This window comes from Pleuronectes platessa, chromosome 9 (genome assembly GCF_947347685.1).
Source record: "Pleuronectes platessa chromosome 9, fPlePla1.1, whole genome shotgun sequence".
Taxonomy (NCBI): Eukaryota; Metazoa; Chordata; class Actinopteri; order Pleuronectiformes; family Pleuronectidae; genus Pleuronectes; species Pleuronectes platessa.
In genome coordinates this window covers 24,575,374-24,596,853 of record NC_070634.1, presented here as the reverse complement: position 1 = coordinate 24,596,853, position 21,480 = coordinate 24,575,374, and the positions used below count along the sequence as shown (strand labels likewise).

The window sequence follows — 21,480 nt, the reverse complement described above, 5'->3', positions numbered from 1 at the left end:
CTGTGAGGCTCGTAAACAGGCAGTAGTAATGATGGGAGTGCAACACTGAGGTGCAACATATTTATTCAATGTGTCATGATTTACCACCCATGCAAATCAGCAGCGGTGGCATCGGAAGTGGACTGTACCAAGAAGAAGGGGCGCACTGGAGCAGGGAGCCTCTGCAGGCGCTTCAACACGGAGGAGGAAAAGTTACCATGTGGCAATATGTAGACATCAAACCACGAATGCATCTTTTTTAATGAGTCAATGTCTTTATTTGACGGTGATTCGACGAGTCTGTGTTCCTCCTGCCTGCGGGGAACACCCCTCCGGTGAGAGCCGCTGTCATCCTCCTGCTCTGGAGGAGCAGAAGTTGTCGGAGGGATGTGAGTGCGATGATGCAGCTGAAGAGCGGGGATGCGGCGTACTACCACAGCGCAGAATACTGCAGGAATTACACCTCACCGCCCACCGTCACCTACGGTCACTGCAGCCATTATCTGCCCCGGCTACCAGGTAAGAAGAGGAGAGGGGTCCCCACCATCAGGGGGGTTTGGGCTTCTAGTGTGCAGGGATGCAGAAAACCCCCTCAAACCAGGGGGAATCAGAGATGAACGTGGATGTGGAAGCTGTGGATGTTTGCTGGAATCTACATTGAAGTGTGTGTGTGGGGTGGTGTGGGGGGGGGGGGGGGGGGGGGGGTGCACCAGCTTCCATCCTGCGCAGCTCTGTGGTGCATGGATGCTGCCGTGCACAAAAAAAGACAAATCAGGGGGGTCGAGTACTCGCATGGTGTCTTGCACTGTGCAGGGGAAAGCAGTCTGGACTTGTACCCCGAAGCAGCCTCAGTGTTCACTCTCTCATCTGTCAAGCTGCGTGCCTCCGGTCATAACAGGTGAAGAAATAGAAACTGAGTCATTGCTGCTCCCTTCCATCCACCCCGTGCACCGCCCAGCTGATGGTGACATGTGGGAATTACACAAAGAGCATTGTCTCCAATGCACAGATGATCCAAACTAGATTTCCTGGTGGTTTATTGGAGATCTTAGGTCGATAAGTGCCATAGATATGAAGCCAACGCATTCAGATTAGTAGTATGAGGTTGATCAGTGCACCTGGTCCTAAGCCTGTTGGTTCATCTTCATCATCGTTACTCGTATTCCAGCTTCTATCGTAGTTAAGTACTTGGAAATACAATGCACATGTTTTATTTTGATTCACACTTGCGTTTATCAGTGTTCGATGCATGCTGTCATTTCTGTAAGGTTGCGGGTACATCCTAGACTAGACAAAATGATGTATTAACATGGGAGCATATCAAGGAACTTTGGGGCCCCCAGGCAGAATGAACCTGAGGACAGGGTCTTAGCACCAGCCCCTAAGAAGAAAACAAGAAACACATATTCCAGTATCAAAAATGATAAGCAAAGTACAAACTCTGCATAGGTCTATAAGTGTCAATGTCAGATCTATCAGATTAATAATAATAACTTTATTTGTATATATGGGATAGGATGCTCCAAAAATATACAGAAAATGTCTTTAGCCAAGTTCGTGTTTGATAAATCACTCAAAACATTTCTAAAACACAAAATATTTATTGAATTAAACTTCTCAAATGTGATTTAATACCTCTGCATGCAACATAAATAATCTCAACACAATATCTTTAACTCTTTTGAAGTCACGATTGGCTTTTGTCCGTGTTTTTTAGACCTAATCCGTTGTTAAAGGAAATAAATTATAGATGAAACATAAGAACAACTGCAGCTCTTATTATACACATGTGTATATCCAACCAGGACATAGCATCTCCAAAGTGAGATGTCTAGTGAGTTACTTACTAATCAATAATACTAATAGCAGCCTAATGCAGAGCCCACATGTGTTTGAAGGAGAACACCACTCACTTTATGTTAATTATTAAAGTTGATCCCACTGCTCCACACGAGGAGAGATTTGAGCTGCTGGGATATTGAAGTAGAAGCTATAGGCTCGACTCTAATGGTCCAGATACGTCAATTGCTAAGAACAAGACAGATATATTTGTTCCTCTGCTGCTTCCTGCGCTCGTCCACTGTCCAGTGAAGCAGATGGAATAGGAGGCATGTGCTTCTCATTGCTCTATAATTGATGGGATACAACAGAGTACGGCGAGAGGAACTCTAGAGAAAATGAACACTTGGCCTATTTAGAGATTCTTGATGGAGGCCATGAGATTATCAGGCCCCGGGACAGAAGCTGTTTTGTGGCTCAGACTTAATACAGCAAACCGAGAATGTTTGAGCCAAGCAGGAAAGGGAAAGTAGATCTGATGACTTTATGAATCACTCCTGGTTTAAAGTTATTTTCCCAACTCTGCAGGATTCATGTAAGACTTTGAGAACACTATTTCTCGACAACACTACTGTGTCGGGATAACTCTCCTCCTTGTGCCTCAGGGCGACATGACACAAGCCTGATTTTCACTTGCAAAGTTGACTGTCACCTCCAAAAACCTCAAGTGCAGAACAGCAGCGTCCTTTTCTTTTTTGACTTTGCAGCAAGGTCCACTGCTGTGAACAGACATGTGTGATGCATCTCTGTGGACCGACCCCTTTGGATCAGGGTCTCTGAGGAGAGGGTGCTCTGTACATTCAGTTCAGGTTCACATTGTAGCTATGAAAATACCCAGCCCAAATGGAAACAAATTTAAACATAACAATAAGCACATAAGGTAATGTTATCAAGTAAATACATGAGGCAGGATACGTGCAGTATGTAGTAATACAGTCGTGATACACAAACAATAGATGGAGACATGTCAGCTCCCTTAAAAGAAAGCCAGATTGAACGTCAAGTACATATTTATCACACATGGTTTCTGTAGTGCCCATTTTTCTGGTCAGTTTGGTTTTAAAGATTTATTTGTTGTAAAAATGGAGAGAAACTTCACGATTTGACAGCGAATGGTCGGCTGCTCCATCCTCGAGATGGTAGAGGCTTGGTTTCTGGATAGTGGGAGGAAGTGGTCACATGTCGTCCATCTCTATCTACAGCCACCATGAACAGCATGTTCCCGGAAATGACTTAATGAATCATATCAATCAAACAGGCTCAGCTCTGCTGCAGTGAAATGCTGCGCAGGCCGTTTCTATTGAGGTCAAAGGTTCCTCATGAGGCTGCTGCCCCCGATGTGCAGCGGGTGGAGCTGGATTGGTGGATCTGCTTCTTTATGACACTAATGCTGAGCTGCTTATTGGTCTCATACAATACCGACAGCAAAAAGAGCAGATATATGCTGAAAATATATTTTTGTTAGAACCTTTTGACCCCTTTTATTTTAATTATAATCCGTTCCTTACTTCGGTGCTGAAGCCGTCGTTGTGGTGTTTCTGCACAGATCACCTTCCACATGAGAGGTGTGCTGTCTTTTTGTGGATTTTCTTTTTGATGAAACTTGAGTTTCTGTCAGAGCTGCTTCGCTTTGTCCCCTTAATGCTCACTCAGCCCCTCTGTCTACACAAGTAAATAAGTGTTGCTCCTCTCAGAGGACGCCAGAGCAAATGTAAAAAAGCTTCCATTATGTTTAAACAGCACAGAATGTCCTTAAGCAGTGAATCTTAATGAAAACAATGAATTTATTCCTTAACTATATAAACAACAGATCCCGCTCTGCTGACAGTCTAATTTAGCTGCTGACATCACTATAAGGTCAGAGGCTTGTCCGGCATACCTTTACACTGAGGTCAGTCAGGCCAGGTGACGGACAGGCAGCCACTCGAAAGACACACAGACAACTATAGCAGCAGTCGGGCACACAAACACCCCCGGGTGTTATTTTGGGTCTGTGAATCACTGCCGTTGGGCGTCCGATTGGATTCCAGATGAAAGCTTGCAGCACAGTGAGGTTTGACACAGCTGTTGGCCCATTACTCGCACACGTACACGCACACATACATAAAGAGAAGCATCGGAGTGGTACAAAGGAACACAGCCATTTGTGTATACGCATGCACAAACACAAACACACACACTGTATAAACCTATTCGAGTGTCACACTTCATCTCTTCATCTCCATCTGATCTCTTATGATGAGAGAGGCTCGAGGATTTTATTCTAACTCTGGGTGTGTGTATGTGTTTGTGTGTGTGAGTATGTGTGTCTGTGTGTTTGTGTGTGTGTGTGTGTGTGTGCACATGCAAGTGGACGTAACGTCCCGCGTTCATGCCTGCTGGCGCTGCAGGATCAGCCTAATCTTTCTGATGCCCACTGAAGCTCCTCTGTCCGAGAATGTGTTTCCATTCGCCCATCTCTTTGTGTTTGCCCGGCCTCGAGGCTCCAAGTGTCCCTTAGTGTCTCTGTACATGAGCGCACTATTCACGTCAATCTGCAGTAGCTGAAGAATAATCAACAGTCTAACCCAGTGCACACAATAGTGTTGCAACACTTTCCTTTAAGAGCTGGAGGATACATCCTGCTTCTGATTAGTAGAAAACATATTTCTCAGTTCTCAATTAAATTGTCTTAAATTTCTATTTTGTCTTGCTTCGTAACGACTCCACCAGATTAGGCCGAACTTGTGTGTTTTTTGCTCCGTCCACAGGGCCTGAGAACATGTTGAAGCCGCCCCTGAGTCTCTTCAGCCACCCCCAGCATCCTTTCCACCACATGGACTGCCTGCACCAGCTGGGGCCTCCACCTATGGCACCTACGCAGCCACTCGGCCCACCACCCATGGCCCCGGCTCAGGCAATTGGACTCCCAACTATGGTCCCCTCCCAGAATCTAGGGCCCCCTCCCATAAGTGCTACTCACCCATTAAGGCCTCCCCATATTACCCCACCACACAGTTTAGGCCCCCCTCCAATGGTGCCAGCTCAGCCTTTGGGACCTCCACCCTTGCCACACACCATGGGGCCCCCACATGATCACACACAAGCGATAGTGCCTCTAACCATGGACCTCACGCAGCCATTAGGGCCTCCCCCTATGAACCATGCACAAGTGCTGGTGCCACCACCTGTAGTGGTGCCCGGAGCTGGCAGATTCCCCCTCCCTCCCAGCCCTCTGTTGTCCCCTCCTGCTCGGGGCCCTGATCCCTCACAGCTGCCGCCCCGGCCCCCAGGTCCAACCCTCATCCCGTCCGGCCTCATCCCCTGTCATCTCCCTGGTCAGGCAGCACCAGCCAGCGAGCAGCCCCAGGACGAGGGCTCTCCGCTGGGGATGGAGGAGCAGGAGGACATGGGGCTGGAGGAACTGTGCAAACCACTGTACTGTAAACTCTGCAATGTAACACTGAACTCTGCTCAGCAGGCACAGGCTCACTACCAGGTCAGTGGAAATACACATTTACACATGAAGCAGATGTTGAACCTTCATACCCATATAATGATATCTCTTTATCTGTCTGTCCAGGGGAAGAACCACAGTAAAAAGTTGAGGAATTTCTACGCTGGCAGTCAACAGCCACCAGCCATTAGGATCCCAGAAGTCCTTGATGCAGCGGGCCAACCAGCCCTCAACTCAGGATCCACAGACAGTGACACAGGCCGACAGGTCAGACTCAGCAACACAAACTCTTTTTAGTTTGGGAGGTGGGCGAGCTGCTGCGGAAGTGACTGATGTGCTGATGGAGTTCGTTTCTCTCTAAGGAGTTGGTCAGGAACTGCTGAGTCACTCTGCTTCATTTCCTTATCTTCTAACCACTGAAGAATTTACTGTCTGTTCTCAGTGGAAATGCACTTTGAAAAGAAAATACAAACTTTCTATGACTCGTTTTGTCTGGTTGGTGCCACCAGAAGTTAAATCTGAACTCCATTTAAAGGCAAGAACTATTGTAATAAAATAAAAAAAGGAGTGGATGTCGAATTAGCATTAAGAGATATACTTAAATTAAACTATTGTATATTGTGCATTTTACAGTATGGGTATAAATTCTTAGAGTTTCGTTATGTTGTTGAAGTACGACTACTGTGTTTGTGTTTCTTTCCCTGTTGTTGACTTTGAACAAACAAAGTAAAGATAGAAACCAATAATACGTTTTTTTAAATGTACAAAACATGGAATTTTATTCTAGGCCTGTGACTGAAATTGAATATGTTTTTGGAATTTAATGCATGCATTTGTACAAGATTGAAAATCTAAGGACTTCCTTGCAGTCCTCCCACCTCCCGTCCCTTCTCTCAGTATGCACCGCTTTCTCCCGTGTCCTCAGGCCTTGTACAAGGGGGCGACTCGGGTCATCTTGGCCACAGAGAACGACTACTGTAAGCTGTGCGATGCCTCCTTCAGCTCACCGGCGGTTGCACAGGCTCACTACCAGGGCAAGAACCACGCCAAGAAACTAAGGCTTGCAGAGGCCCAGCAGAATTCCACTAACATGTAGGTGGAGGCAAAGATATATACGCACATCCTCATTCTACTTGGTGCAGATATACTGTATGTTACGCAGGAAACTTAGTCAGTGATTTTCACTCTGTTACAGGGAAGGCAGCAATGAGGCGGCCGCAAGAAGAAACAGGAAAGATGGCAGCGAATACAAACTGGTGAAAAACCGCCGCAGCCCACAGCTACCGGCCGCCATGCCAGGTAACATGTCAAGAAAATGGAAAACCACTGAGGTATATACTGTGTAATATATAATATGGGGCAATGAAAATAATTTCCCAAAAACATATGGTGGGATAAACATCATCATGGCATCACCGTGAGGTCAGAAGATGACGTCATACAGTTAAGTCACTTTTGCAACCAAGAAAATGTATCACATACATCATATGGATTAAATTATGTCATGATGACATCATTGTGGAATCTATTATATGATATAAAACGTTAGAACTGCTTGATTGGTGTATGGTGTATATGCACCATATCTTCAGGGTGCACATCACGCCTCACTGGCTTCTACATGAATCCACCAGTCGGCACTAACTCTGTGCAGCATGGTGAGCAACTGCACAACCCTTTGGCTTCTAGCACTTCACACTGGATCTTCCCCCGGCATAAAATGTGATATAATCCATAAAATTCTCTGCACATATGCACTATATATTCTGTCCAGGGCGTTTGGCTGTCCAGCGTCTCATCCTCGACTCCAGAAGCCGAGCTGTAATGAACGCCCCTGGGGCAGAAAGAGAGAGAGAGAGAGGGAAGAAAACCAGAAGCAAATCTTCTCCCATAGACTGATGACAGGAGACGTCAGTGAAATAAGCTGCTGCAGCTCAGTGAGAAGGACACCGAAAATAATTTGTGTTATTTTGAGGACAAGACGATAACATTAGGAACCTCTGCGCTGAAAATAAACATATTTAGTGGTATAATGAAAAGTCAGTGTCACTTTATTGGCTTGTTCAAGCGCAAGCCCTCTCTCTCCCAGTATATAATGCACAATAGTAATAAGTGAAAAGGTTCCACTAAGGCCCGACAGTCCACTCAGGGTGTTCAATGAAGCTGCACTAACTTTCACACACTCATAGTTATCAATCCCCTAAACATGCTGGATTTTTCTTATCAAGAATCATAAATGATTCCCTGGAAATAAGTGAAAATGTCAACAAACCATCCAGCAAACAAATTGAATGAGGTGAAAACATAACTTCCTTGGTGGAGGTAACAATAATACTTCTACTATTACTACTAATACTACCATACTAATCATAAATAATAATAATAATAACTTCCTACACAATAATCACCACACAACTGCATCACTGACAGTTTTACCAGTGTCTCATCCGACCTATAGACGGAAATACAACCTTTTTATCTGAAAGCTTCCATTAGCCGGACCGTATGTCTCTCTGTGTGTGTGTGTGTCTCTGTTTGTGTGTGTGTGTGTGTGTGTGTGTGTGTGTGTGTGTGTGTGTGTGGGTGTGTGTGTAAACAGATACAGACGAGGTAACGTCAGACTCTGCGCTCACGTCAAACAACCACCTCTCTCTTTCGCTGTCTTTCACTCTTTCTACAGGCAAAGACACAGACACCACATGTTAGCATGAAACAGCATAAATCTCACTGTAGAGCAAATTCTCTTCCTCTCTCTCTCCCTCTCTCTCACTCCCTCTCTCTAGTTCCCTCTCTTCCTCTCTTACTCCCTCTCTCTTATTCCCTCTCCTCACAACGGATTTAATCATTTTTCTTGATGGACAAACCCCAGAATAGTTGCACTTGCTCCTGCAGTTCACTCCTCACTGTCATTTTTTATCTTTCTCTGCCGTGTAAAGACACACACACATACACACACACAGACACACACACACACACACACACACACACACACACACTCTTTGATACTGATCTATTTTCAACATCAGACGTGAAGTGTAGCTTTGTGTTTGTCTCCAGCCTTCATGCTAATGTCAAAATACATATCGATCATTCAGGAAAAACACGACCTCCTCCATGTTAGTGGATGGGACATGGACCAAACTAGTACACGTCAAATTTATTTCTGTCATTATATTGAGTTTGTATCACACTGTGTTCATGTGAATAATTAGTTATTCGACGATATAAAAACATCATGATTTGGTGTCTATGGTTGAAACATTCACTCAAAACCATAGATGACCTAAATAACAAAACAAGCCAACGTCAGTAGGATTCATTCTCGGCTGACCATGAATTTAAGGATTTTCAGCTTTTGTCTACTGTTTACTTTTATAAATTTAATATTTTTAGGTTTGGGACCACAGGCCAGACAAAACAAGCATTTATCCCTTGTAGCCCTTCACCTCATATACTCTTTACCTACTTTAAAGTTTCCTTCCAGCTGTCAGGAGAGAGAATTCAGCCAACCTCTCCTCTCTTTGTCCCTGCAGGGCCGTACTACAACCCCAGGCCCAGGCAGCGCATCCCCAGGGACTTGGCCATGTGTGTGACTCCCAGCGGACAGTTCTACTGCTCCATGTGCAACTGTGGTGCCGAGCAGGAGACGGACTTCAGGCAACATCTGGAGAGCAAGCAGCACAAGGCTAAAGTGTCCGAGTTGAGATACCGCCACGAGATGGAGAACCTCGGCTACAGCTAAGGGACATGTGATGAGAGGGGGGGTGAGAGAAGGGATAGAACGGGTCCAGGTGGCAAATACTGACCTGTGTTGAAGGGGTAATACTGAGTGAAGGGACCAGTAGTGAAGGGACCAGCCCAAATGGCCTCAAGAGCTTGTTGTAGTTCATTTGATTTATGGATCAGAAACTTGACCTAATGCTCAAACACACAAAGCTATAATTGGCTTTGGACATTTTGAAAATCAGCCTTTAGAAACAAACCAGGCTGCAGGAAAATGGTGAAAAGTGCAGCTTTCACCACAGAAGAAAAAATATATATCAAGGCACTGACTACAAGCTTTAGTGAGACTGTTTCTGGTCAAGTTTCATCCAAGGTCTTGAGTGGGTTGCTTTCTGAGAGGATACGACGAAATGCCAGAGGAGAGGACAAAGACAGACAGAGAGAGAGAGAGAGAGAGAGAGAGAGAGAGAGAGAGAGAGAGAGAGAGAGAGAGAGAGAGAGAGAGAGAGAAAACTGGAAAACAGAGAGAAATTGTTGATGGAAGTAAAAGGAAGGAGACGAGTCGAGCGGCGAACAAGGGAAGGAATGAGCCCTGCAGGTGTTTCTATAGCAGGGACCACTCAGTGACCACAGGTCACAAAAGAGAAAATCAAACATTTTATAACCTGATGCAGGCAATAAAATCCAAAGTACTATTTAAAAACTAAAACAAAGCACAATGAACATCACCTGGAAGAAACGGTGTGACACAAATCTGTTCGCCTTCGCCAACCTTGTACCTACCGGCCCTCTGGTGTGTTTCAGGCTAACGGCCGAGCCCTGCTCAGCTTCGTACGTGCCTTCAGTGGGAATAAGGCTAAAGAATCAACCTTGGCGAGCCATTCAGCAAACACAGTAGAAGCCAATCCACAGTGTTGATTGGGATTTTCTATATTCTCTGTCATCTTTCTTCTCGTTACACAAATATCATGTAAATATCCTCAAATTCAATGAGTTGAAACATAGAATAAGTGAGTACAATAGATTCTTTGTTTAATGTTAGCCTGGTGTATATTGTAAATAATTTATTTATTAATTATCAGGAATCTTGTACAAAGTGTGCACTGACTGAATGTCTGCCCTGTGTGTGTGTGTGTGTGTGTGTGTGTGTGTGTGTGTGTGTGTGTGTGTGTGTGTGTGTGTACTGCAGGCCCCCTGTACCACTTGGATGGGGCCTTTGTTGAAAACGTAACTTTGGTACCATTGGTCTGTAGTGAAAAGCTGCTCTCTGCTTTCTTGAAAACTACTTTGTTGTCTTTAACTCCAAACTTTCTAATTAGTTTGCAACTGAAATGAACAGTGCTGCGTGAGGAGAGCTCCTGAGTGTTTCTGGTTGTGAGACATATCAAGTTAATGGTCCTGATCAATCTCGACTCCCAGAGGGGACGTATGTAGCTGAGGTTCTACTGAAGTGTGAAACGGCTGCAGAGGAGCAACACACGTCTGCGTCTTCAGACAAATGCTTTTGTTTTCTTTTACCCTCGACGACCTGCTCAGCTTGTTCTGCAACATCCAACCAATCCTGAGAAGATCTTACATTTTAGTCAAACATTTAATGAGGAAACGTGAGTAAAAAGTGCCTTCAACTCAACGGCATTCAAAGATAACAGGTCAAGGATCAAAGGTCAAACAAATCTAAATTGATCTAGTGTATATTAATCTATTTATTATCTACTGTATTTACCAAATAATAATAATAATAATAATAATAATAATAATAATAATAATAATAATAATAATGCTTGATTTATCAACCAAAGCCCCTTTTCAGAGTTAGAAAATGAGACTGAAAATAAAACAAATTAAACTAAATTTGGTTTTCAAACTTTTCCATTATGACAGCAGTGCGTGCACACATGTGCCATGTCCAGACACACACACACACACACACACACACACACACACACACACACACACACACACACACACACACACACACACACACACACACACACACACTCACACTTAATTCAATCAGTCAGGCCTGATAGCGTTGCATATCCAGATGTGTTACAAGCAGCGTCCAGTGTTTGTGTGCGGTTGGTTGCGTTCACTGAGGGGAGATGCAGCTGTTTACATCTCACATGTGTCTCCAGAGCACAGACACACACCTGATCACACACACACACACACACACACACAAACACACACACACACTCAGGAGAATCGTACTGTGGGGACAGCGGACTGCCGCGTTCAGGGATTTAAACGTGAGAAAAAGAAGAGGATGGGGAGTCAGAGAGGCAGAGACAAACAAAGCAAAGCAAATCAAACCATTGGCTGCTTCATTAGCCCACCGTGTTCACACAGAGCAGAACAAAGAGGAGCTGGAGAAAGCAGAGCTGGAACCAAAGCTGTGGGCGAGGCCCAGTCGACGAGATCTTCCCATTAGACGGAGCTGCGGTCTGTCCTCCTCCTCAGAGAAATAACACGCTTTGTCTCATATGAGAGTCCTGGTAGCATCAGCCTTCATTGTGCTGACAGGCTTCTTAGTGCAGACACCTTCAGCTAGTGCATGAAATAAAAGGCTGCACAGGAGAGGAGGAGAAATGAACAGGCTCCTACACACTTTGCTTGAAGGCTCTTTAAAGGTACTGGGGAAAGCATCGGGAAACCATTTTGGCTTCTGCTCCCGTTGCTGCCCAATTAAAATGTGGAAATACCAACTGGAGACCCCTCGGTGCAGATTAGTTTGGACCTGATTTATGAGCAGCTCAACCAAAGATTGATTTTTCAGATTCATTTTAACAAGGCTGGACAAGCTGTGCAGCTGCCACAGGATCCCAGACGCCCTTGCAATTCATTCAGTATCTAATTATTTTCATTTCAAATAAGAAAAAAAATGTGATTTTTTTTTTGTTGAAGGAATATTGTTTTCTTTCAAAATCATCTTGTGACTCCTGAGATGTATCTTTTCTACCTTGAGGCCACTGCTCCAAACCATTAGGCATTATTGTCAGCTTTTTTTTTATTACAACAAGATTTAATTTTGGGAAACATGTAAAAAAATTCATCTGTGCTCCTCGCTTAAAGTCAAAACAGTAAAAAAAATGACGAGACATGCACTGTTTTTGTATTTATGACTTTAAACCTTTGACCCAAAGCCTCCTGGATCATTTGAAAGAGTTTCACAGGGGAAAAAATGTAAAACTATCAATATTATGTCATTTATAATAAAAAACAATACATGATTATTGACTCCTGAACACAACAGGTATTAATGGAAAGAAAATGAAAGAGTTAGAAATGAAATGGTAAACACATCTTATAGTAATGGAGTAAAACACGTCTGATCTCTGGAAAAATGTCTACACAACTACTTCAATATTGTTGCAGTGATTAAACCTTAAACGTCTAAATATATAATATATAATATTGGTCGCACAAATGTTTTAAGGCGCTAAAAAGCACGGTGGTGAATAAAGGTATTAATACGATGAAAGGGTCAGTACCAGGTTCATGGTGGTATTATTTTAAATCAGGATTTTTATTAATTATACATAAGATCACATTAACGCTTATAAACGATCTGTTCAGCTGCTGTTTGGTCCGGTGACGTCTTTAAACCACTTCGGATTATTTTGTCTTTTCCACGTTTGAGACTGTGACGCTCTCTAACTAGAATATATAGATAATAATTGATTTCCTATGTTGATTTGAACTCTGCGGTGTTTCAGCACCACAAGTTACAGAGTTTGTGCTTTGCTGTAAATCACAAAGATGTATTATTGTTACATATTTTCACATTTAATTCCGATGTTTCTACTGATGAGAGAAAATGAAGATGTGCGTTTTGAAATGTGCTGAATCCACAAAACGGGGCATTGGTCCGAATGACGAGTTTGCACTGAATATAAAAACAAAATGTTGTTATAAAGAGATTATAATCGTTTATTTCAAGTGAACGCTTTGCTACCATTGTTATCATTTGCCTCTTCGATGAGTTTTATCCTAATGTTTACAAGGTGAGGGAGCTGTTAATGGACATGTATCATATTTGTAAATGTGTTTCTCCGTGTGCTGCTCTGCTGGACTGATCGGATCAGACCGGGGGGGCAGACGGGCGACACTGTGAGGCCAAGTAGGAGAAAACGACACTGTGACCTGTGAGATGTAGCACAAAGGAATATGAAACATAATAATATACACACTCTGCAAGGAAATTAGACACAACTGATCAGAGTTTGACAAAAAACGATAGAGATGATGGACCTTGTAAAGGTAGCGCTGTAGCTTTATGAGAATTGGTCCCAAAATGTCAAACATAGATCCTGAAATAATCTCCTCTTGCCTGCAGGTATCATCATGTGCATGGCAGCTGCATTGGTTTCAGAATATATGGAATGGCGAATGCTTGCCTTACGTAGAAAAGCTCTTTTATCCTTGTGTGCAGGCCACAGATTGTAAATAAAGATGGACGACGCCTCTGCACTTTGTCCCGTTTTATAAAAATGTAGCTAACAATATCCCGGATGCAGGATTTTGGACGCCATTCTGCAGAAGTGAATGTGGAGTGGGACCGAGGCGCTGAGGTCAAGCCACTGTCGAGTCAATCATGATGTCTGGTTTGAACATCGATCAACGAATCAACACCAAACCAACTGGAAAAATCTTGAACAAACAGAAATCATAATTATATGTTTGGTCCATGTCCGATGCACTGACATGGAGGAGACAGTGTTTATAACCTATACCGTAGCCAGCCACCGGGGGGCGATCTAGATGCACTGGCTTCACTTTTCGGGGAGCCGTCGTGTCGTCCATCTTTAATTACAGTCAGAATTCAGGACCCCACACCACTGTCAGGGGCCCCAGATATCATCACAGTGCCCCCTGCAGGACAGTGTTCACCCCATGTGAAAACCTCAGCACACTTCATGTGCCTCTGAACAAAGTTGCCAATACACTGACTGATTGGAAACCTGGACGACTGACGCACTGATTTCTGTAGCTGTGTGTGTGTGTGTGTGTGTGTGTGTGTGTGTGTGTGTGTGTGTGTGTGTGTGTGTGTTTTCTGATGAATAAACGTGCAGATGATCTAAACGATGGAGCTGTTGTGATGATCATTTGTTCTCGCACCGCTCCGGGGGAAATAAAGCTTCTGCTGGCTGATGTTGTTATTGACTCACAGGGAGAAGCTCTGTGCTGTTAACCATGATGAAGTCATTACTCCTGGTGTTAGTCCTGCCCAGAAAACTGTTCCTCTGCCCCTTGCCTGTCAGCAGTATAAATATATATATATTTATGCTTAGAATGTGGTTTCCTGGCCTCAGGTTTAAATCATTGTGTTGATTCACAAACTTGGATTTCTGCCACTCGGTGGATCTTTTATATTTGTCCAGCAGAGACACGATGCTGCAAAGGGCCATCGTCTGCTACTGCTGACACTGTCATGAATGAATGCAGGTTATAAGGGTTTATATTTACTGGAGGTGCTGGTGTAAATAAACCAGCAATGAGGAGACGTTAATAAAACCTGAGATTTCTGCTTAAATTTTTTTTCTTTTAAACATTAATAATAATAGAATAGAGTTTAATATAATATGATATATATAGCAAGAGAAAATGGGTAAAAAAGCAATAAGACAAACCGACCTCTGATTAAAAGCAATACAATAAATTAAAAGTTAAACTCTTTCTATAATAAGATAATCCTATACTACTGCTCCTTTTTTAATTAATGGGACGTATGTTTCTAGATATATATAATTCCTCTTCAAAATTCCCCATCCCTTAATTCTAAAGCTGCTTTATTGCTGGTTTAGAATAGAAAACATTTCTTACTTGCATGCTTGAGTTTTTCGTCCAGCTCATGATTCGTTGGACGCAGCAGTGAAAACCCTGATGGCTGAAAGGACAGAGGATCGAGAAGCACTCGTCCTGCAGTGAGATCAGACGTCCACTGCTGTGTCTTCTTTGTCCAAGACGTTGTGCAGGGGACGGTTCACATTGTCCAAGATGGTCTGCAGCTTTCTCCCTGTGCATCAACTCCACCAGGGTCCTCTTGCTTGAGCCCCGAGCCTTTTCACCAACTTGTCCAGTCGCCCAGTGGATGTCATCTACTTTTTCCTCAAGCATGATTTAAAGAATGAGGCACATTTAGGGAACCGATATCTATGAGTGTGTAATGTGATGTGGTTTGATTGAATCCCAGGGGACCTTTGGAGCTTGGCGGCGGTTAAGGACTCATTCTGATTGCCACTCTAGTTTCTTTTAGATTTTCAACACGTTTTATAATTCCAGTTCTTTTTCACAACATTGGAAGTGTGACTTTTTATTTACAGGCAACGTCATGCCTCGCATGTTGTCACTAAAAGCCTCGTCGACCACAAAAACACATGGAGGCCCAGCTCCAGCTCTCCAGGCTCTGACAGAGGACTGTGGGTCATGAGGGCAAAAAGATGTTTAGACATTTATGGGGAAAATGATGACCCCTGTGAGGAAACTGGATTCTTTCCTGAACACACACACCCTCAAAGAAAGACAACAAGAGAGCGGGGCCAGTGTTTCTTGGCTCGATATGAAAGACAGCTGTAGATTTCTGATCATGTCTCAGCCGCCCGGGGACATGTTGCAGTAACAGTGGTCTTTGTTCCACTGTTGTGACAGAGCAGAGGAGGAAGGGAGGGAGACGCTTCCAAAACAGGAAGTCAGTCGGAGAGGATAGAAGCTAAATGACCCATAAACTGACCCCTTTTTCCCCCATATTTTATTTATGAAACTTCAGTTGTATACAGAAGCAGTGCACCAAAAACAATAAAAAAAATAAGAAAAACAACAATACACAAAAGAAGAATCTGCTCATGTGGAAAACAAATCAGCACCAACCGATAAATCTGCAAATCAGTGACCCACATACTCTCATATGTGCACATTTAGGACCCTGATTGAGAGATAAGAACAGAAAGGTCTCAGAGCAAAGTGAAGCTGTATCAGACCCTCTCCATGTGAGAGACTTCTGGAGGCCGGGTCTTAAAAGAAGGCACATCATCATTTTTTACCGAAGGCTTAAAATATTTTCTTTTACGATACCTACACCATATTGTTATTTGTTACGCTGAAAACGGGATGGAGCTAAAAGATGCTTGGTCTGGCACAAAATTAAAAGTATAGATAATAGATGGATGGATGATTTAGAGAAGCGACTAAACGATCTGAACAGAACCTGTTTAGTTCACAGGATCATTGGAGCAGGGAATTCAAACCTGTGATTATTCACCTATGAAAATATTAAGCAGTTATTTCACAGTTAAATCTCCAGTAGAATTATTCGTTCATTGCTGTGATGGGTATGCCAAGTTTACTGGGAGCTACAGGGATTAGTCATTTAATTGATTGATTATTGAAAAGTGAATAGCAGCAATCAGATCACGTATGATTAATATGTATATTCAATTACATGCATGTAGTATTTGCTAGGTAAGAGTCTTGGGTGGCGGCTGATTGGCTTTGCAGCAACAATAAAAGAACATTTACATAAATAAATAATGTGTGGTGAGTGTAAAGTGCAAATGATCATTCAAGTCATTTTTTGGTAAAACTGATTTACTGGTTTTAGCCTCTAAAATGTCAGTTTTTATTTTTTACTTTGTCTTTAATGATGGAATTTTCTTATTTTTAACTTTTAAGACAGTTTGAAGACATTACTTTTCACTCTTCAGTTTGTAAGTCATTGATCATATTTACAACATGAGGGACATTTGTCCAGCTAATCAGATTTTCAAGTAAATAACTCTCAGTTGTTAGTTCATTATCAGTTGAACCATAATTCATGATGCAACCACAACTTCTAGCAGCCATACGACACTATGACACATAATGATGGACATGTTATTTGTGAATAGGTTATTAAGTTAGCCTGAGTTTGAAATTTATATTTCTTTCAGTAACACTAATGTGTAATTTGTATTTTTCGAAGTTTTCTTTAAATAAACATTCCTGAGCCATAAAACACCTCACGTTTACAGGATATAGATTCTCCACTGTGATCATAATAGTTTTAAAACATGCTCTAAACTTTGGTATTTATTAATTTAATATGAAAGAGTGATGATCCACATCACTGATGGGGACAGGATCTGAAGGACTAGGGCAGGTATCCTCCATAGAGAGAGCAGGTGCCCTCCTGAAAGTGACTTGAACCAACTCTCTGCAGTCTGAGGAGGCAGGTCCAGCAGAACAGCTGTCTACACCGAGAGCACGTCATCATGTTGCATCCTCCACTTTTCTGCAGCAAAAAAACACATCATAACACACATGTACCACCAAGTTAACATGGTTTTAAAATGTGAAACAGGCCCAGATCTGTCTGGGCTCATGATAAGATGATAGGTATACATACCTCTATCTTGCAGAAGCAGTGAGGGCAGCTCTTGCTGTTGAACACCACCCAGTCCTCACTCAGGAACTCCGGCAGAACGACCTGCAGCATCCTGCGGCCGTATCGGCTCTGCAGGAGGCGCCGTCTCTCCTCGCTGCCGCTGGTGTAGTCGTCTGACAGAGCCCTCATCCCCTCTGAGAGACACAGGGACACAGGGACACGGGGACACGGGGACACAGGGACACAGGGACACAGGGCATCACGTCAGATCCACACTGACACACGTCTGCATCACGTCTGCAGCCAAGCAAACCGATTATTCCAGGACTGGTATTTATAGATCATCTGCTTTCTGCTATCAGACTGTTTTCTATCATCATCTCAAAATGTCAAACAATTGTATCTGCTTCCACTAAGACAGGTTTTATCTCTGCCACATAGAAATGAATTTAAAGATCGTAAATTAATATTAAAACGACAAAAAAATTGGTTTCTTTATCGGTTATTTCTACCTTCAATAGTTCTTCTCAAATGTAAAGACATTTGAATTAATTTATAACATTATGTTAATTCTTAATTTATGACCAGTTGATAAGAACAAAGTCTTTGAACTTAAATTCTGATTGCATTTTGTGGTACAACTGACAACTCACACGTTACATCTTCAGCTCTTTTAGATGTCACTTGACAGATTTATAAAGTTCATTCACCTGATTGTTTCTATTATTTAGAAAATTTGCCAAATACTTTGTCATCAAATGATCAAAAAAGGACCCAATCAACATCAAAGTGATATTACAAGTAAGAAAATACTGATAAGAGGCAAATCCTCACATCCCATGAGCTCAAACTCCCCAAAAAAACATGAAACGTTTATCTGATCTGTGGATTGTTGCTGAACAACGTAATGGGACCTTGTTTAACATTGTTCTTTGTGGTTGTTAAGAAATGACCTGTAGAGTTGACCGATGAACTGATCACATGTTATCTGCAAACACACCTATCATAGATATATCGGTATATATATATATATATATATACTGTCCAATATGTGCCGATATATCTTTTCCTCGTGCACCTTGTGACTGTGGCACGTCCACCTTCCCCTCCTGAAGGTCTGTCTCCATCAGTTTCTTCATGGTGGTGTTCTCCTGACAGTCCGCGGCTCCGTGGTACGTCTTCCTGCAGCGGACACAGAAAGGGAAGCGGCACACAGAGCACAGGGCCGCGGCGTGGGACTTCTCCACGATGACGGGTGACCCACAGGAGCGCTGAGGACAGTAGGTCACATCTGCACGTGGGACGAGAAGAGAAAAGACATGAAGCCAATATAGAAAACATTGAAATAACTTTCTTTTCATAAGAAGGTGCTAGAGATGATGTGTTTTCTGGTTCTTTAACTTCTCTGGAGGAAAGACTTGTGTATATATAAAGCCTCTTCAGTTTCACATGAACACACCAGACATGAGGTCCAGAGTCGACTGCAGCAGGAGACGATCGTACCGGCTGAACAGTTCCTCTCCGACCAGACTCCTCACCTGCGAAACAGAACCAGAGCAGAAGTTCACAGAGACACGTTCTGAGGGAGGTGAGAGAAATCAGGTTCAACCCAGAAGAGATTCCAACTGCATCAGCTGAAGGAAGTCATGGTGTGTAAACTAGAGCTCATCTCAAATATATATATATATATATATATATTAATGGCAATGATCCCTTAGATGTTATCATACAATAAACTTTATTATAAATAACTATAATGCAGTTGTATCGGTCTCTGCTGGACAAACTACACAATTACACCATTTCCAAAGCATTTTTCCACGTTGTTATTTTGTCAAATTAAAGTTTTAGCTGATTTCATTCTTATGAATATATATTTATAAAAGCAGGTAACAAATACAGATCAGAAATGTCCCTACAGGAGAAAAGTATCACCACCACATAGCTTGTCCACCTGAAACCACCCGATTGGTGAGGTACTTGTACTTTACTTGTACTCACAAAATATGAAGATATGATTTAGATGAAAATTCCTAAGGGTTGTACCTGTGCAGGAGTGGGACTGGCCCTGCAGGACGTCTCAGGACAGGAGACGCCCCGGACGTTCCCCTCTGTTATCTGCATCTTACAGAACTGAGACAGACAGGCCTGACAGAAGACGTGACCACACTCAGGCAACTGCACACACTCCGACCCCAGCCAGCTCCCACAACACACGCCGCAGTCAAACAGGGTGACGGAGAACTGTCTCTGCTTCTGGGCAGCGTCGTGGATCAAGAGCTGGGACAGGAGAGTTAGTGACGGAGATGGGGGGGGACTGGAGGGGGTTGGCTCTGTGCTCTGAAAGGATTCTCTCGGCTGCAGCGGCAGAGCAGGAGCTCCTGGTTCAATGTGATCGATCTCCCCTAAGGGGCCAAAGGGAGGCAAGGAGGAGACATCCCTTTCATTTGAGAAACCTTCACGGTTCTGATCAGGGTCAGCCAATGGAAGAGGTTTGGTTTTGTTATCCTCTGACGACAGATCATTCAGGATCTGATCACTTGGTTCTGACTCTCGTGCAGTTTGCTGAGAATCATCAGAAGGCCCTGAATCCTCAATGAATTCATGTTGGGAGGGTGCACTACTGTCTTGTAATGTTCCAGCTCCCTGAGAGTGTGTGCTGCTCCAGTCTGAGGTGGGAGGATTGGGGCCTTCAGCAGGGATCACCTCCAGAGATAGACCCCTGCGTCTCTAAGGTCATCTGTGGATCCTGATTCCGACGTGTCTCCATTGTTGTGATTCTGTGAGTTCAGGCTAAAGTGCTGAGAGATGTGTTCGCCCGAGGGGAGCTCCAGGTGAGTATCAACATCCAGGAACTTGAGGGCATCCTCTCTGAGAAACTGGGCCCAGGAGAAGAGCACCACAGCGCCTCCGGTGGCCTGGTAGAGGTCAGTGAGCTGAGCGCACAGTGCAGAGAGCTGTGGAGGGAGAGAGGGTCAGAACTGTGGAGAAACATCTGTCTTATTGGGTGATACATGGGACCCACATCTGTACCTGTGAGCGTGTCATCCAGCTGCAGGTGAGGGTGAAGGAAGGAGGGGAGGATGATGGGTAATCTGCAGGGAGTTCAAAGGTCAGGAGCAGAGGGGGGAGGAACGACAGCTCATACTGTCTCACGGTTCCACCTCAGGTAGAGAAGCAACAACACAACGTGACCACAACACAACTTTCACCACACATTAACAATAGTCATTAATATCACCTTTGAAAACACTTTTTCCCTGAGGAACATTCTCATTTATCAGTTTTGATCTAACAAATTGGCAGATATGAGTTTGTGATTTGTGTATTTTATGTTTGCAGATATAAAAACTTTCATTTTACAGAATAAACAGCGTCATTGGTTTGTTTACCTTCTGTCAGAGCCACAGTGAATTCAGCAGGAAGCTCCACAGACACTCGGATTTCACCGGCCGGACTCGACTCATTCCGAACAAACTCCTCCGGCCCGAAGATGCTGAGGAGAGCGAGCAGCTCGTCCTCCTGCTCCTCCAGGTCAGAGGTCATGTCTCCTGTGTCCCACACTGAGACCAACTCCCCTGAAGCTCCCTGTCAGCTGACAACTGTGTGTTCCTGTTTCCTGTGAGTCTGTACAAGTCTTTCCACCGGCAGCTCTGACAGTGATTCCACAGCATAAGGAAACAATGAGGCCCATCCCACTGCTGACTCATGTGTGTGTGATGCAAGGCCACGGGCTGCAGCTGCAATTACATTAAAGAAACACACACACACACACACTGATGTTCACAGCCGTACATTGAAAATGTCTTTATGAGGGTATTTATGAGGGAGGATGAGAGACAATGAAATTAAGGTTTGAGTTCATTGTTCAAAATTCAGTTTCTACAAGTAAACTGTAGTTTAATTTCACGGAAATTCACAGAAATGCTGTGGTATAAACTTTAAGTATATTTTGATGCTACTAAAGTTGTTTATAATTTTAATATTAATTGTGCTTTCCCCACTTTTTTCATGTTTGATGCTCTAACGCTTTTTTCCCTTCTTTAAATATTGTGTTTATAATGCACACATTTTGTACTGACTCTTACCTGAAAGATGATGAAACTTTACATATAATTGACCTAAGGCCTAAATATTTTTATAT

The 21,480-nt window shown here is 43.3% G+C and overlaps 2 protein-coding genes across 2 annotated transcripts; one reads left to right on the top strand and one right to left on the bottom strand.

Annotated features, from left to right (window-relative positions):
• Window positions 1–363: 363 nt before the first annotated feature.
• On the top strand, window positions 364–13,444 carry zmat3 (zinc finger, matrin-type 3). The gene is made up of 6 exons (XM_053431491.1): window positions 364–498; window positions 4,569–5,296; window positions 5,381–5,521; window positions 6,180–6,346; window positions 6,450–6,553; window positions 8,788–13,444. The coding sequence occupies exons 1-6, from the start codon at window positions 378–380 to the stop codon at window positions 8,994–8,996; spliced, it is 1,470 nt and encodes a 489-aa protein (XP_053287466.1). The 5' UTR covers window positions 364–377; the 3' UTR covers window positions 8,997–13,444.
• Window positions 13,445–17,003: 3,559 nt separating this feature from the next.
• On the bottom strand, window positions 17,004–21,019 carry LOC128448663 (E3 ubiquitin-protein ligase RNF14). The gene is made up of 8 exons (XM_053431417.1): window positions 20,729–21,019; window positions 20,370–20,500; window positions 20,097–20,293; window positions 19,383–19,776; window positions 18,796–18,874; window positions 18,415–18,627; window positions 17,358–17,530; window positions 17,004–17,243 (listed from the first exon to the last, which is right to left on the bottom strand). The coding sequence occupies exons 1-8, from the start codon at window positions 20,880–20,882 to the stop codon at window positions 17,103–17,105; spliced, it is 1,482 nt and encodes a 493-aa protein (XP_053287392.1). The 5' UTR covers window positions 20,883–21,019; the 3' UTR covers window positions 17,004–17,102.
• Window positions 21,020–21,480: the final 461 nt, after the last annotated feature.